Source organism: Octopus sinensis, linkage group LG6 (assembly GCF_006345805.1).
Source record: "Octopus sinensis linkage group LG6, ASM634580v1, whole genome shotgun sequence".
NCBI lineage: Eukaryota > Metazoa > Mollusca > Cephalopoda > Octopoda > Octopodidae > Octopus > Octopus sinensis.
The window spans coordinates 113,806,544-113,819,440 of record NC_043002.1 but is presented as its reverse complement, the minus strand read 5'-3'; the positions used below and the strand labels follow the sequence as shown (position 1 = coordinate 113,819,440).

Here is a 12,897-nt window from a genome sequence, read left to right as displayed (position 1 = left end):
CAGTTAGCTCAAGACATCATCAGGAGGAACCATGTCCGGTTTCGGCCCCCTACTCCTCTACCGCTTTGACGTGGCGCCCCCACTTCCTTTCGGAGGTGTCTTCAGCTCTGGAGTTGGGTGCATGTCTTCTTTCTTCTGTTCCCTGACCTTTTTGATGTATCGTCAGTGAGTGTCAGCCGGTGACTAACTGACTTGTCAAATTTTTCCCTTTAAATACCTGCTGCTAGGCTCCAGCAGGCAGCCCCAGCATGTTGTCACGTGACCCTGTCTCACCTTAACTGACCAATGAAGGCGTGTAGTCTCTGCCCGCGCATTCTCTAAATGACCACTGTCTGTCAGTCAGCTTGTCTCACCTAGTGATGTTATTTCCCGCCGGCATGTTATGACTTTCAAGCCATTTTTGGTCTTCCCGCTTCAGCCATATAATAGAAGCTGGCTTTTCTGACAGCCTCCTGTACTCTCCTTATTAGTTTTTGCAGCTCAGAGCTAGAAAAAACAGATTTTCTTTTGAATAGCGTTCTCATTTTCCTATCAATGAAGCCTCTAACCCCCACTGCTAGATGGCAATACTCAACATTACATCCCTGTTCTCTGCATTCTTTAGTTGCGTTACTTTACATTTTGGGCTTGATAATGTTTCACATTATTAATGTTGTTTCATGAGTTGTTGTCTAACCTCAGTCCATCCATTGCTGGACACCAGTACTGGTCAAGTACAGTAATCAATTTAATCAACTATTTCTGTGTGGCAAGGTGGTGAGCTGGCAGAAACGTTAGCACGCCGGGTGAAATGCTTAGCGATATTTCGTCTGCCATTACGTTGTGAGTTCAAATTCCGCTTTGCCTTTCATCCTTTCGGTGTCAATAAATTAAGTACCAGTTATGTACTGGGGTCGATGTAATCGACTTAATCCACTTGTCTGTCCTTGTTCATCCCTCTGTATTTAGCCCCTTGTGGGTAGTAAAGAAATAGGTATTTCATCTGCTATTACGTTCTGAGTTCAAATTCCGCTGAGGTCGACTTTGCCTTTCATATTTTCGGTGTCAATAAATTAAGTACCAGTTACGCACTGGGGTCGATGTAATCGACTTAATCCACTTGTCTGTCCTTGTTTGTCCCTCTGTATTTAGCCCCTTGTGGGTAGTAAAGAAATAGGTATTTCGTCTGCTGTTACGTTCTGAGTTCAAATTCCGCTGAGGTCGACTTTGCCTGTCATCCTTTCAGGGTCGATAAATTAAGTACTAGTTACACACTGGGGTCGATGTCGTCGACTTAATCCATATGTCTCCTCTGTGTGTAGCCCCTTGTGGGCAGTAAAGAAATAAGAAGCTTGCCTCCTAACCACATGTGTAACAGAAAAAGGTCCTCATAAAAGAAACGAGGAGCAAATTTCATTTTACAAGTTGCATTGCACCCAAATTTACAAGTTTAGCTACTAATTGTTTCTTCTCTCTTTGAAGTACTTCAGATGTCTGCTAACTGCAGTTTCTATATGTAATTGCTTTTATTTAGTCACCATACTATGTTTCTTAATCAGCTATGACTGACTGGTCATCATGGCTCCTTTAGCCACTGGTGAAAGTGGTATTAAAGGTAACTAAACTGCATTGGACTGATGATTGGCTGGATGAGCAAATTCAATCCAAATATTGGGCATCACTGGATATTCACAGCATCTTGGTGATTATCCCTTTGACAATATAGCTGTTCCATGGTTGACTGTATTTAGTATAATCTCTCTATCTCTCTCTTTTGAGCGTTCTCCTCACTCACTAACCTTCAATAAATGGCATTTCTATAATTCTTTCTTCTTGGTATTATATAAGGGTTAGGGTCTACATGACACTGTTATTTCATACCTTGTTTGTTTTTTTCTCGCTTGTCTTTTGCATTTTAAGTTCTACTTATTCTATCAGTGTCTTTTGCCAAACCACTAAATTATGCAGATGTAAACAAACCAACACAGGCTGTCAAGTATTGCTGGGGAAGAACTAACACATTGACTCACACTCATATATATATACACACTCACATATATATGTATATGTACACACACACATACATAAGAGGTTTCCAAACTTTTTCCATGTACCAAATTCACTTGTTGGCCTGGGGCTATAGTAGAAGACACTCGTTCAAAGTGCTATGCAGTGGGATTGAACCCAAAACAATGTAGTTGCTTCTTGACTGTGGGATTATGGAAGCACTCCGTCGGTTACGACGACGAGGGTTCTGGTTGATCCGAATCAACGGAACAGCCTGCTCGTGAAATTAACGTGTAAGTGGCTGAGCACTCCACAGACACGTGTACCCTTAACGTAGTTCTCGGGGATATTCAGCGTGACACAGAGAGTGACAAGGCCGGCCCTTTGAAATAAAGTACAACAGAAACAGGAAGTAAGAGTGAGAGAAAGTTGTGGTGAAAGAGTACAGCAGGGATCACCACCATCCCTGCCGGAGCCTCGTGGAGCTTTTAGGTGTTTTCACTCAATAAACACTCACAACGCCCGGTCTGGGAATCGAAACCGCGATCCTATGACTGCGAGTCCGCTGCCCTGACCACTGGGCCATTGCGCCTCCACTTTTTGACTGTACAGCCATGCCTGTGCCTCCAATACTTTTCAGCAACAATGGCCCTGATGCAAGTGCTTTGCATTCCACGACATCTTATTCTGTTGATTCTCTCATCACAGAACATTTGTAAACCACTTAATTTTTGTTTTTCTCCTCACCAAATATATCTGATGCCCAGCTTTCTGATATTGTTCCTTGCTTTCTTCCATTCTTTCCATGGCTGTCGCTGAGCTTTTGTAGCTCTACATGAAACAAAACCCTCCACCAGCAGAAATGATGACCCCCACCTTCCATTTGTTTCTATTTCCAGGTACAGTTTTATGAACAGGAAGCAATGTAAATGGCACCGGCACCAGTTGAATCACAATATTCATTGACTGATGATATGCAACAATAACAATAAAGTGTAACAGTTTGCTATTTTATAAATCAGAACCCAACAACTGAATTTTGTACAGTTTACTTCTGTGACATCAACTTTATCAATCAATTGGAAAGGGAGTTTCTTTAAGAAAAAAAAAAAAAAAAACTTTTTAAAAATGGAATAAAAATGAAAAACAAACAAAAAAGGTAACAGCAGAGATGATCTTTATATTGTTATTCTTAAAGCCCCTGTCAAACATTTCTTTGTATACTCTTCACAAATGAGCCAATGAGGAAACCACCATTACACAGTCACTAGCTCTGCTAGAAATAGCAGCTAAACTCCTTCCTCAAACCATACCTTAGTTTTTCAAAAAGGAAGACATTGGATAATATTCTCCTAGATATCTGAAGAAAGACTGAATGGTCAAGACCAGAACACCTTTAATCATAGGTCTGCATGATGAAAGCTGACCTGAGGCTAAATAGCAACTCTTCACAATTCTTCAGCACTAATACACAGGATCTGTTAAAATCTATTCTATCTTCCCCATCACTTGTAAACATCTGCTCTATTTGAATTAATGCTTTCAGTTAACACAAAAAAATTTGAAACATAACTTTATTCATTGAAAAAGATGTTGTTTTTTTTAAGAATAAATCTTGAAATTTAAACCATTTATTGTTTTTATTTAAATGTTCATCGTCATCATCATCATCTTTTAGCATCCGCTTTCCATGCTAGCATGGGTTGGACAGTGCAACTGGGGTCTGGGAAGCCAGAAGGCTGCACAAGGCCCAGTTTGATCTGGCAGTGTTTCTACGGCTGGATGCCCTTCCTAACGCCAGATCAATATAGTTAATAAACTATATCCTGTAACTGCAATGGCCTGCATGACGAGTTTGTCAAAAGTATTTTGATGGGCAGAAGAAATGACAGTGGACCAAGACGTCTGGTAATGCCCACATGGGCAAAACTGAGTTCTCCAAGTGTGTTCCACCTGCACGAAACAAAATTTTCACATACCCTAACCCCAACAAACCAAACTACATCTACATCTCCTCTCCCAAAACTATCTCTTCCTTTCCTCACGTTTCGTCTTCATACACTATGATTATCTTTCACTCCCCATTTCTGTCCACGCTACTCTGCAGAGTGGTTGGTTTTAGGAAGGGCATCCAGCCATAAAAACCATGCCACAACAGACAGAGAAATATGGTGCAGGCTCCTGTCAAACTGTCCAACCCATGCCAGCATGGAAGGAGGATGTTAAATGATGATGATGATGATGATGATGATGTGGCTGTATGGTAAGAAGCTTACTTCCCAATCACATGATTCTGGTTTCAATCCTGCTATCTGGCACCTTAGGCAAGAGTCTTCTACTAAGTAATGGAATCGATCTACTACTTCTAAATATCCCCACTGGGCATTTGATGTACCCAGGGTTTATTTATAAGGGAGCAAATCATCGCCTTGTGAGTGGATTTGGTTTACAGAAACTGAGAGAAGCTCATTGTGTGTGTGTGTGTATCTGTCCCCTTGCCACCCCTTGACAACTGATGTTAGTGTATCTATGAACCCTGTCACTTAGTAGTTTGGCAAAAGAGACTGATAAAATAAGTATAAGGCTTAACAAAATCAAGTCCTGGGGTCGATTCATTTGACTAAAAATTCTTCAAGGTGGAGCTAGCTGCATGGCCACACTCTAATGACTGAAACAAGTAAAAGATATACTTCCATTTAACTTTCTGTCACCTGACACATTGTCATCACCCTCTTTTCCAACAGGGGGAGCCATCTGTGTATCTCCTCTACAGCAAGACACCTGTTCATGAGCCTCTTCTTTAACCTCACAACACCTTGCATAATGCCACCTCCCTTAATACTACACCCCCTCAGTTGTGGGCCTTGTCTTGTGAGTTACTAGGAGACCTCACTAGTACCAGTGCCATGTAGAAAGCAACCAGTACATTCTGTAAAGTGATTGGGGTTAGGAAGGGCATCCAGCTATTGAAACCACGCCAGAATATACTGTAGCTTGGCACTGTCCTCTGACTTGTCAGATCCTGTTGAAATATCCAACCCATACCAGCATGGTAAATGGATGTTAGATGATGTATTCCATGCAGCTAGGTAACTGAAAATTTTGAACAGGATCACATCTTCTGAAGGAGGTCATAGACTATATGTCTTCATTTTTTGATACTTTCTAAAATGGAATTAGTTGGATGCCACAGTTCTGAGTATATCAAAACAATTCTGCATCAATTAAAGATTGTTTTAGCATCTTTTTAAGCAATTGAAAATATAGTGAGTTCATGTGATTGTATTTATTTTAGGTATTAGTAAATCCAGGTAAAGCCAGGAACTGCTGTTCTCTATATAAAATGTATTTCCCTAAAGGAGATGATTTGCCCCCTTATAAATAAACCCTGGGTACATAGAGGAAATATATTTTCATCGAATGCCCAGTGGGGATATTTAGAAGTAGTAGATCGATTCCATTACTTAGGTGACCACGTCAGCAGTAGAATAAGAATGGGCTGAGCAAAGTTCAGAGAGCTTCTGTTAGTAAAAAAGGGCTTCTCTCTCAGAGTGAAAGGCAGATTGTATTAATGCCTGTGCGCGAACAGCCGTGCTGCATGGCAGTGAAACATAGGCTGTGACAGAAATGACTTGAAAGAAATGAAGCTAGCATGTTCTGCTGCATGTGCAAACCAGTGTGCATGTACAACAGTGTGTCTTAAAAGAAAAATAAGAGGCATCAGATGTAGTATGCAAGAGAGAAGACTGTACTGGTAAGATCATGTGATGCATATGGATGATGACGGCTGCACAAAGAAGTGCCAATCTCTAATGTGGGAGAAACCTGTGGAAAAAGTGGACCCAGGAAGATGTGGGGCAATCATCATCATCATTGTTCGACCGGTGCTCCAAAATACAATGGAATTCACTATGTTACGCCAGACTTCATGGTCCATCATGGCATTACGGATGTCCTGTTGCTGGATGCCTGTATCCATGGAGATTACATCAGGGTAGGAGAGTGTGCGCCCTCTGGTATTGCGAGTAGATGGCTTCCAGAGGAGAAGAGGAGAAATTACCTCTTTTTCAGCTCTACAACAATGTCCAGCAAACTGGACTCTCCTACCTTTCAGAAGAGATGACACAGGTGGTAGTTGCCCATATATTTGTATTTTGGTTGGATGGCGCTTCCACGAGAGATTTTGAGCTCTCATAAGGAGGCGAGTGTAGGTTCCATCCAACCGCCTCTCAAGCTTCTTTGATAACGTCCAGGTTTCTGAGCCATAGAGTAGAATTGGTTCGACTGTGGCTTTGAAGATTTCAAGTTTGAAGTCTCTACTTAGATTTGATGTGGGGCAAGGTAGAAAAGTGTGATCTTCAAATGTTGGGTCTCACAGTGTCATTGACAAATGACTGTAACTTGTAGCAAATTGTGCTTGAGAAGGCACATCAAGCTAAGTGGTGGTCATGGTCAGTGCTGGTGACACATAAAAGACACCCAGTACACTCCAGCTATAGAAACCAAACGAAAACAGATTGGAACTTGGTGCAGCTCTCTGGCTTAACATCTGCAGTCAAACCATCTTATCCATGTCAGTATAGAAAATGGACATTAAATGATGATGACATACTCTCTTTACTCTTTTACTTGTTTCAGTCATTTGACTGCGGCCATGCTGGAGCACCGCCTTTAATCGAGCAACTCAACCCCAGGACTTATTCTTTTGTAAGCCCAGTACTTATTCTATCGGTATTTTTTGCCGAACCGCTAAGTAACGGGGACGTAAACACACCAGCAATGCTAGGGGGACAGACACACAAACACACACATGCACATATATATATATACATATATACGACGGGCTTCTTTCAGTTTCCGTCTACCAAATCCACTCACAAGGCTTTGGTCAGCCCGAGCTATAGTAGAAGACACTTGCCAAAGTGCCACGCAGTGGGACTGAACCCGGAACCATGTGGTTGGTAAACAAGCTACTTACCACACAGCCACTCCTGCGCATATATATAAATTTTTATTTTTATTCATAGCAACTCCAGTTGCTAACCATGAACTATAAAATAACTTTATTCAGCTTATCAAACTTTGATATGGGAAACATTTACAACTTTCTATGTCAATAAACCACTATTGTTCCTGAAAGTTGTTTCTTTGTACCTTCTTACAGATTGCTCAAAGCTTACTTCCTACATTTGGACCCTTAGATCTTACCTTTACATGTATAATATATATATATTATAGGCATAGGAGTGGCTGTGTGGTAAGTAGCTTGCTAACCAACCACATGGTTCCGGGTTCAGTCCCACTGCGTGGCATCTTGGGCAAGTGTCTTCTGCTATAGCCCCAGGCCGACCAAAGCCTTGTGAGTGGATTTGGTAGATGGAAACTGAAAGAAGCCTGTCGTATATATGTATATATATATATGTGTATGTGTGTTTGTCCGCCTAGCATTGCTTGACAACCAATGCTGGTGTGTTTACGTCCCCGTTACTTAGCGGTTCGGCAAAAGAGACCGATAGAATAAGTACTGGGCTTACAAAGAATAAGTCCCGGGGTCGATTTGCTCGACTAAAGGCGGTGCTCCAGCATGGCCGCAGTCAAATGACTGAAACCAGTTAAAGAGTAGTGTTTAAACTGGCCATATCTTACCAAAATAATTTATCTGTTTTATCTTTAAACTGGCCTCCCATTCTAAAGAAAAAAAACAAACAATCAAATCATTTAAATCTCAAAGCTATAAAGTAATGCATGACTAATTCATATCAAATTGAATAAACAAGAATTACATTTGACAGTAATGTGAGTGATAAAGGGTTAACCTTCCTGTTTACATTCAGCCATTTCCAAGTAAGGCTCCCTATAGCCATATGTTTTTCATAGAAATGAACATGATGATGATGTTTATTTACAACTATGTTGCCAAGACAAGGATACATACATACATATTCATATATATATATATACATATCTTTATATATAAAAGTGAGGTTGTGTGCTGTCTGTCTCCTACGATTTAGATTCCTAACTACTCCCACATTTTGCGGTGCAGTTTAACCAAAACAGGGTATCTTATAGTCGTGATTCATATCGAGCCCTTCTGGGTATTAGCGCGCGTCTACGATGAGTCTACGATTTAAAAAAAAATTCACCATCATTTTTTTCCATTTTAATCCATTTTTGGCATATATAAGGGAAGTAACTCTAAAAATTTATTATTAAATCTCGGAACGTAAAAAGTTACAGTAACCCCCCTCCCCCTTGTGGTTAGCCATATTGAGATGGCTATTATACTTTACATCTCTAAAAATGCTTATATAGTTATTTCCCTTACAAACCCAAGCAACGCCAGACGATACTGCTAGTATATATATATATATTTTGGTAAAAACGGTAAGATAACAAAAGAAAGAAAGAGACCTCAATATTATGTAAATAGAGGAAATTCTGTAAATATAATATATGACAATTATTCGGTAGCCAATATAAAACTCTGAGTTTCGGATGCCGAGGTGGAAATCCACAACACCATCTCTTCGTACCTGGGAAAACAGCAAATATTCACAACTCTTACACAACAGCAAGAGATGGCCAGATAACTGAAGAGATGGTGGTGAGGATTTCCACCTCGGCATCCAAAACTCAGAGTTTTATCTTGGCTTACTGAATAATTGTCACATATTATTTTACAGATATATATATATATATATAGGCGCAGGAGTATGTATTAGTATAACGCTCAGGAATTGAAAAAGTCTTTTACGTTTCAAGCCTACGCTCTTCTACAGAAAGGGACACAGAAAAAAAATGTGTGTAGTAGCTACCGATCTATATATATATCATCATCATCATCGTTTAACGTCCGTTTTCCATGCTAGCATGGGTTGGACGGTGCTAGCATATATATATATATATTCAACAGGCTTCTTTCAGTTTCTGTTTTTCAAATCCTGTCACATGGCTTTCGTTGGCCTGGATATATAGTAGAAGACAGTTGTCCAAGGGGCCATGTTGCAGAACTGAACCTGAGACCACATGGTTGGGAAGCAAACTTTGTAATCAAAATGATGCTGAGATATATAATATTGTGTTGACGTTTGCACTGATCAAAACAGAATCAGTGCTGGTTATGTCCCTTAACTCAGTAGTTTAGCTAACATCATCATCATTGTCGTTTAATGTCCGCTTTCCAAGCTGGCATGGATTTGACTGTGGACTGGCAAGCCAGAAGGCTGCACCAGGTTCCAATCTGATCTGGCAGTGCTTCTACAGCTGGATGCCCTTCCTAACGCCAACCACTCCAAGAGTGCAGTGGGTGCTTTTTATGTGCCACTGGCACGAGGGCCAATCAGGCGGTACTGGCATCGACCACACTTAAATGGTGCTTTTTACGTGCCACCGGCACAAGAGCCAATCAACCTTCACTGGCAACAACCACGTTCAAATGGTGCATTTTATGTACCACTAGCAATGACAACACTCCAATGGTACTTTTTACATGCTACTGGCACAGGCGCCAGTCATGTGGTATTGGCTTCGGCCACGACAATGACTTCACTTGACTCAGCAGGTCTTTGCAAGCAGTTTATTTATTGCCCAATGATTGAAGGTTACTCTTAAATGGGCTGGTTATGCTGCACTGGCATAAGCCGCAGTTACGGTCTCACTGGGCTTGCCAGGTCTTCTCAAGCACAGCATATCTTCAAAGGTCTTGATCACTCATCATCGCTCCATGAAGCCCAACATTCAAAGGTCATGCTTCACCACCTCATCTCAGGTCTTCCTCTTCCACAGGTTCCCTCTACTGTTAGCGTGACACACTTTTTCACACAGCTGTCCTTTCCATACGTAACACATGAACCATACCAGCGCAGTCATCTCTCTTGCACACCACATCTGATGCTTCTTTTAGGTCCAACTTTTCTCTTGGCGCTTACACTCTGTCGTGTATGCACACTGACGTTACACATCCAGCGGGGCATACTAGCTTCATTTCTTGCAAGCTTACACATATCCTCAACAGTCACAGCCCATGTTTTACTGCCATGTAGCATGGCTGTTCACACACATGCGTCATACAGTCTACCTTTTACTCTGAGGGAGAGGCTCTTTGTCACCAGAAGTAGGAGCTCTCTAAATTTTGCCCAGGCTATTCTTATTCTAGCAGCTACACTCTCAGAAATTGAAAAGTAAGAATCAGACTGAAACAAGTAGTAGAATCAATATGACTGAAACCATTAAAAGAAAGAATATTATATTTTATTCTGGCCAGGCAGAAGACTGCACCAGACTTCAGTGTTTGTTTTAGAATGGTTTTTATGGCTGGATACCCTTCCAAACACCAACCACCCAGCAGAGTGGGCTCAGTGCTTTTTATGTAGCACAAGCACTGGTGAGGTCAGATTTGGCATGGTTGTTACAGCCGGATGCCTTTCCAAATGCCAACCCCTTTACTGTGTGGACTGGATGCCTTTTACAAGGCACCAGCACTGGCAGGGTCACCAAGTAACTTGCCAAACAAAGAACCTTTGAGAAGGGAGGGGGGCATTGGAGGAGGTGATCTTGTGCCAGATGATGAAAGGTTAGAGTGTAACATAGACAGAAACAGGTGTCTTGCTGTAGAGGAAATACATGGTTACCTGGTGTGTGTGAGAGAGAGAGAGAGAGTAATCACGATTGAGAGCAGAAACAGGTGTGTTGTAGAAGAAATATATGATTACCTGGTCAGAGAGAGAGAAAATAATGAAGAGTGAAATAAGAAACAGGTGTCTTGCTGTAGAGAAAATATACGGTTACCTGGTGAGAGAGTGATCATGAATGAGAACAGAAACAGGTGTGTTGCTGCAGCTGACCAGTGAGAAAAGGTCATTAGAAGTTGTGAAACACTAGATTGTATTTCTCATTCAGCTTCTTTGCCATGTCTGGAGATGATATTGTGTTTTAGAACTCTTGGATAAAATAAATAGCAATAATACACAGACATTGCTTCAACCAACATTAGTCTTCCCTCTTAATCCTAGTCAAAAAAATCAATTGCAATCTGTTTCAATTCTAATTAAATGAATGCTAGATACATCACAAGAAAACCAAGTGTTGCCCCATGGCAACTACATGTAAAAGATTCAACAAACTAACAATTATGTTTAAATCTCCATATGCTGTAATTTGTAATTAGTCTCATGGAATCATTTCAACACATACAAGAATTTTTATAAATTCTGAAAATAAAATTCTAGAAAAAAATTTCAAGTTTTAAACATTTGTCAGCAAAATTTGAAACAAAAAATAAAGATTGAATTATTTTATTCTCATTTTATTTGTAATTCATTTGTGCTGCAAGAATGCTTGTATTTGCATCAAAAGTCCGGTTTACAATATTGACTGCATACAAAATTACCTCTGCTTCTACAGCCTGTCATAATTAAAGGTTTATTATCTTGCAGGCAGCCTCGTTTTCGTTGTTAATATACAAATGCTAAGGTCACTTAAGCACTGAATTTCTAGACTTTAAAAAATGAACATTGTACAGAATTTTTACAGTAGAAACATTTTCTCTTGACAACCTGTGATATTGTTGACATTTCCTGCTTATAAATTGTCCATTATCTCAGCATTTTCGAATTCTACTGGAATGAAAAAAAAATCCCTTACCTGAAAAACAGGTAAGCGTTTGCGACAGAAAGAGCATCCAGTCATAAAAATCCTGCTGAGCTTCCTTCTGTGCGAAGCGATGCTAGCATGGAAAACGCATGTGAAACAAAACGAACCTTCTTAACTAATATAATAAGCTCTATTTATCTTTAGGTACCAATGATGGAGCAATATATTGTTCTAATTCTTCAAAGTGTTGGCTTCTCCGGATCAGTTTAACTTCGGCTTTATCCATGGCCTCTTCTAGAACTCCAGGACAAGAAAGTTCCACATTTCCAGTGTTGGCCTTTATTTTAAATTAAAGAGACAAAAAAAAAGTTTCAGATAAAGTAGATAAGGAAATTTTAGAGTGAAGCATTTAAACAAAAGATAGCAAAAAAGTACGTGACACCAGCTCAAATACCTTATAAGTATTTAATTGTGTCATTCTGAGTTCAAATCCACCAGCATCTTTGTCCCTCAACCCTATACAATATTTGGGCCTCGTATCTAAGTAAGAGAGCACTATTTGGTCTGAACATTTCAACTCTGCTTGCAGGTTCAATAGCAGCTGTTGCCCTTCAGTAAAATTCTTAAATTAGTATAGGTTTGATGCAACAGGGAGACATAAGTACAAACATTTCAGTTACAAAATTTAGTACTCTCAGTCCCCATACAAGCTCTACAATATTTGATCAACATGGTTGGTCTTTATCCAGATGTTAAGCTTGTATGAAACCAAATCTACAATCTGGTTTCAATTTCCCTTTACGTATATTGTTGTGGAGGCACAATGGCCCAGTGGTTAGGGCAGCGGACTCACGGTTTCATAGGATCGCGGTTTTGATTCCCAGACCGGGCGTTGTGAGTGTTTATTGAGCGAAAACACCTAAAGCTCCACGAGGCTCCGGCAGGGGATGGTGGTGATCCTTGCTGTACTCTTTCACCACAACTTTCTCTCACTCTTACTTCCTGTTTCTGTTGTACCTGTATTTCAAAGGGCCGGCCTTGTCACTCTCTGTGTCACGCTGAATATTCTCGAGAACTACGTTAAGGGTACATGTGTCTGTGGAGTGCTCAGCCACTTAATCGTTAATTTCATGATCAACCGGAACCCTCGTCGTCGTAACCGACGGAGTGCTTCCAACAACGTATACTGTTAAACATTCTTAGAAATGTATTATTCATTGTCCAGTTTTGTTCATAGTCAAAAGAAATTAACCTCTTAAATACCAGGTCTTGTTTTTTTTCTTTCTTTTAATGTCCTCCAATATCATTGTCAAATTT

The 12,897-nt window shown here is 40.4% G+C and overlaps 2 protein-coding genes across 6 annotated transcripts in view; one reads left to right on the top strand and one right to left on the bottom strand.

Moving 5' to 3' along the window:
* LOC115213419 (pleckstrin homology domain-containing family F member 2) overlaps positions 1 to 3,183 on the top strand; it is a 212,289-nt gene extending 209,106 nt beyond the window's left edge. For all 4 annotated transcript variants that reach the window (XM_029782384.2, XM_029782385.2, XM_029782383.2 and 1 more), the window contains one exon: positions 2,886 to 3,183. In XM_029782384.2, the coding sequence (XP_029638244.1) occupies positions 2,886 to 2,915 (30 nt within the window). In that variant the 3' untranslated portion in view covers positions 2,916 to 3,183. The remainder of the gene's footprint in view (positions 1 to 2,885) is intronic.
* An 8,094-nt stretch (positions 3,184 to 11,277) lies between these two features.
* LOC115213485 (condensin-2 complex subunit H2) overlaps positions 11,278 to 12,897 on the bottom strand; it is a 43,571-nt gene continuing 41,951 nt past the window's right edge. For both annotated transcript variants that reach the window (XM_029782481.2, XM_029782480.2), the window contains exon 19: positions 11,278 to 11,917. In XM_029782481.2, coding sequence (XP_029638341.1) covers positions 11,771 to 11,917 — 147 coding nt within the window. In that variant the 3' untranslated portion in view covers positions 11,278 to 11,770. The remainder of the gene's footprint in view (positions 11,918 to 12,897) is intronic.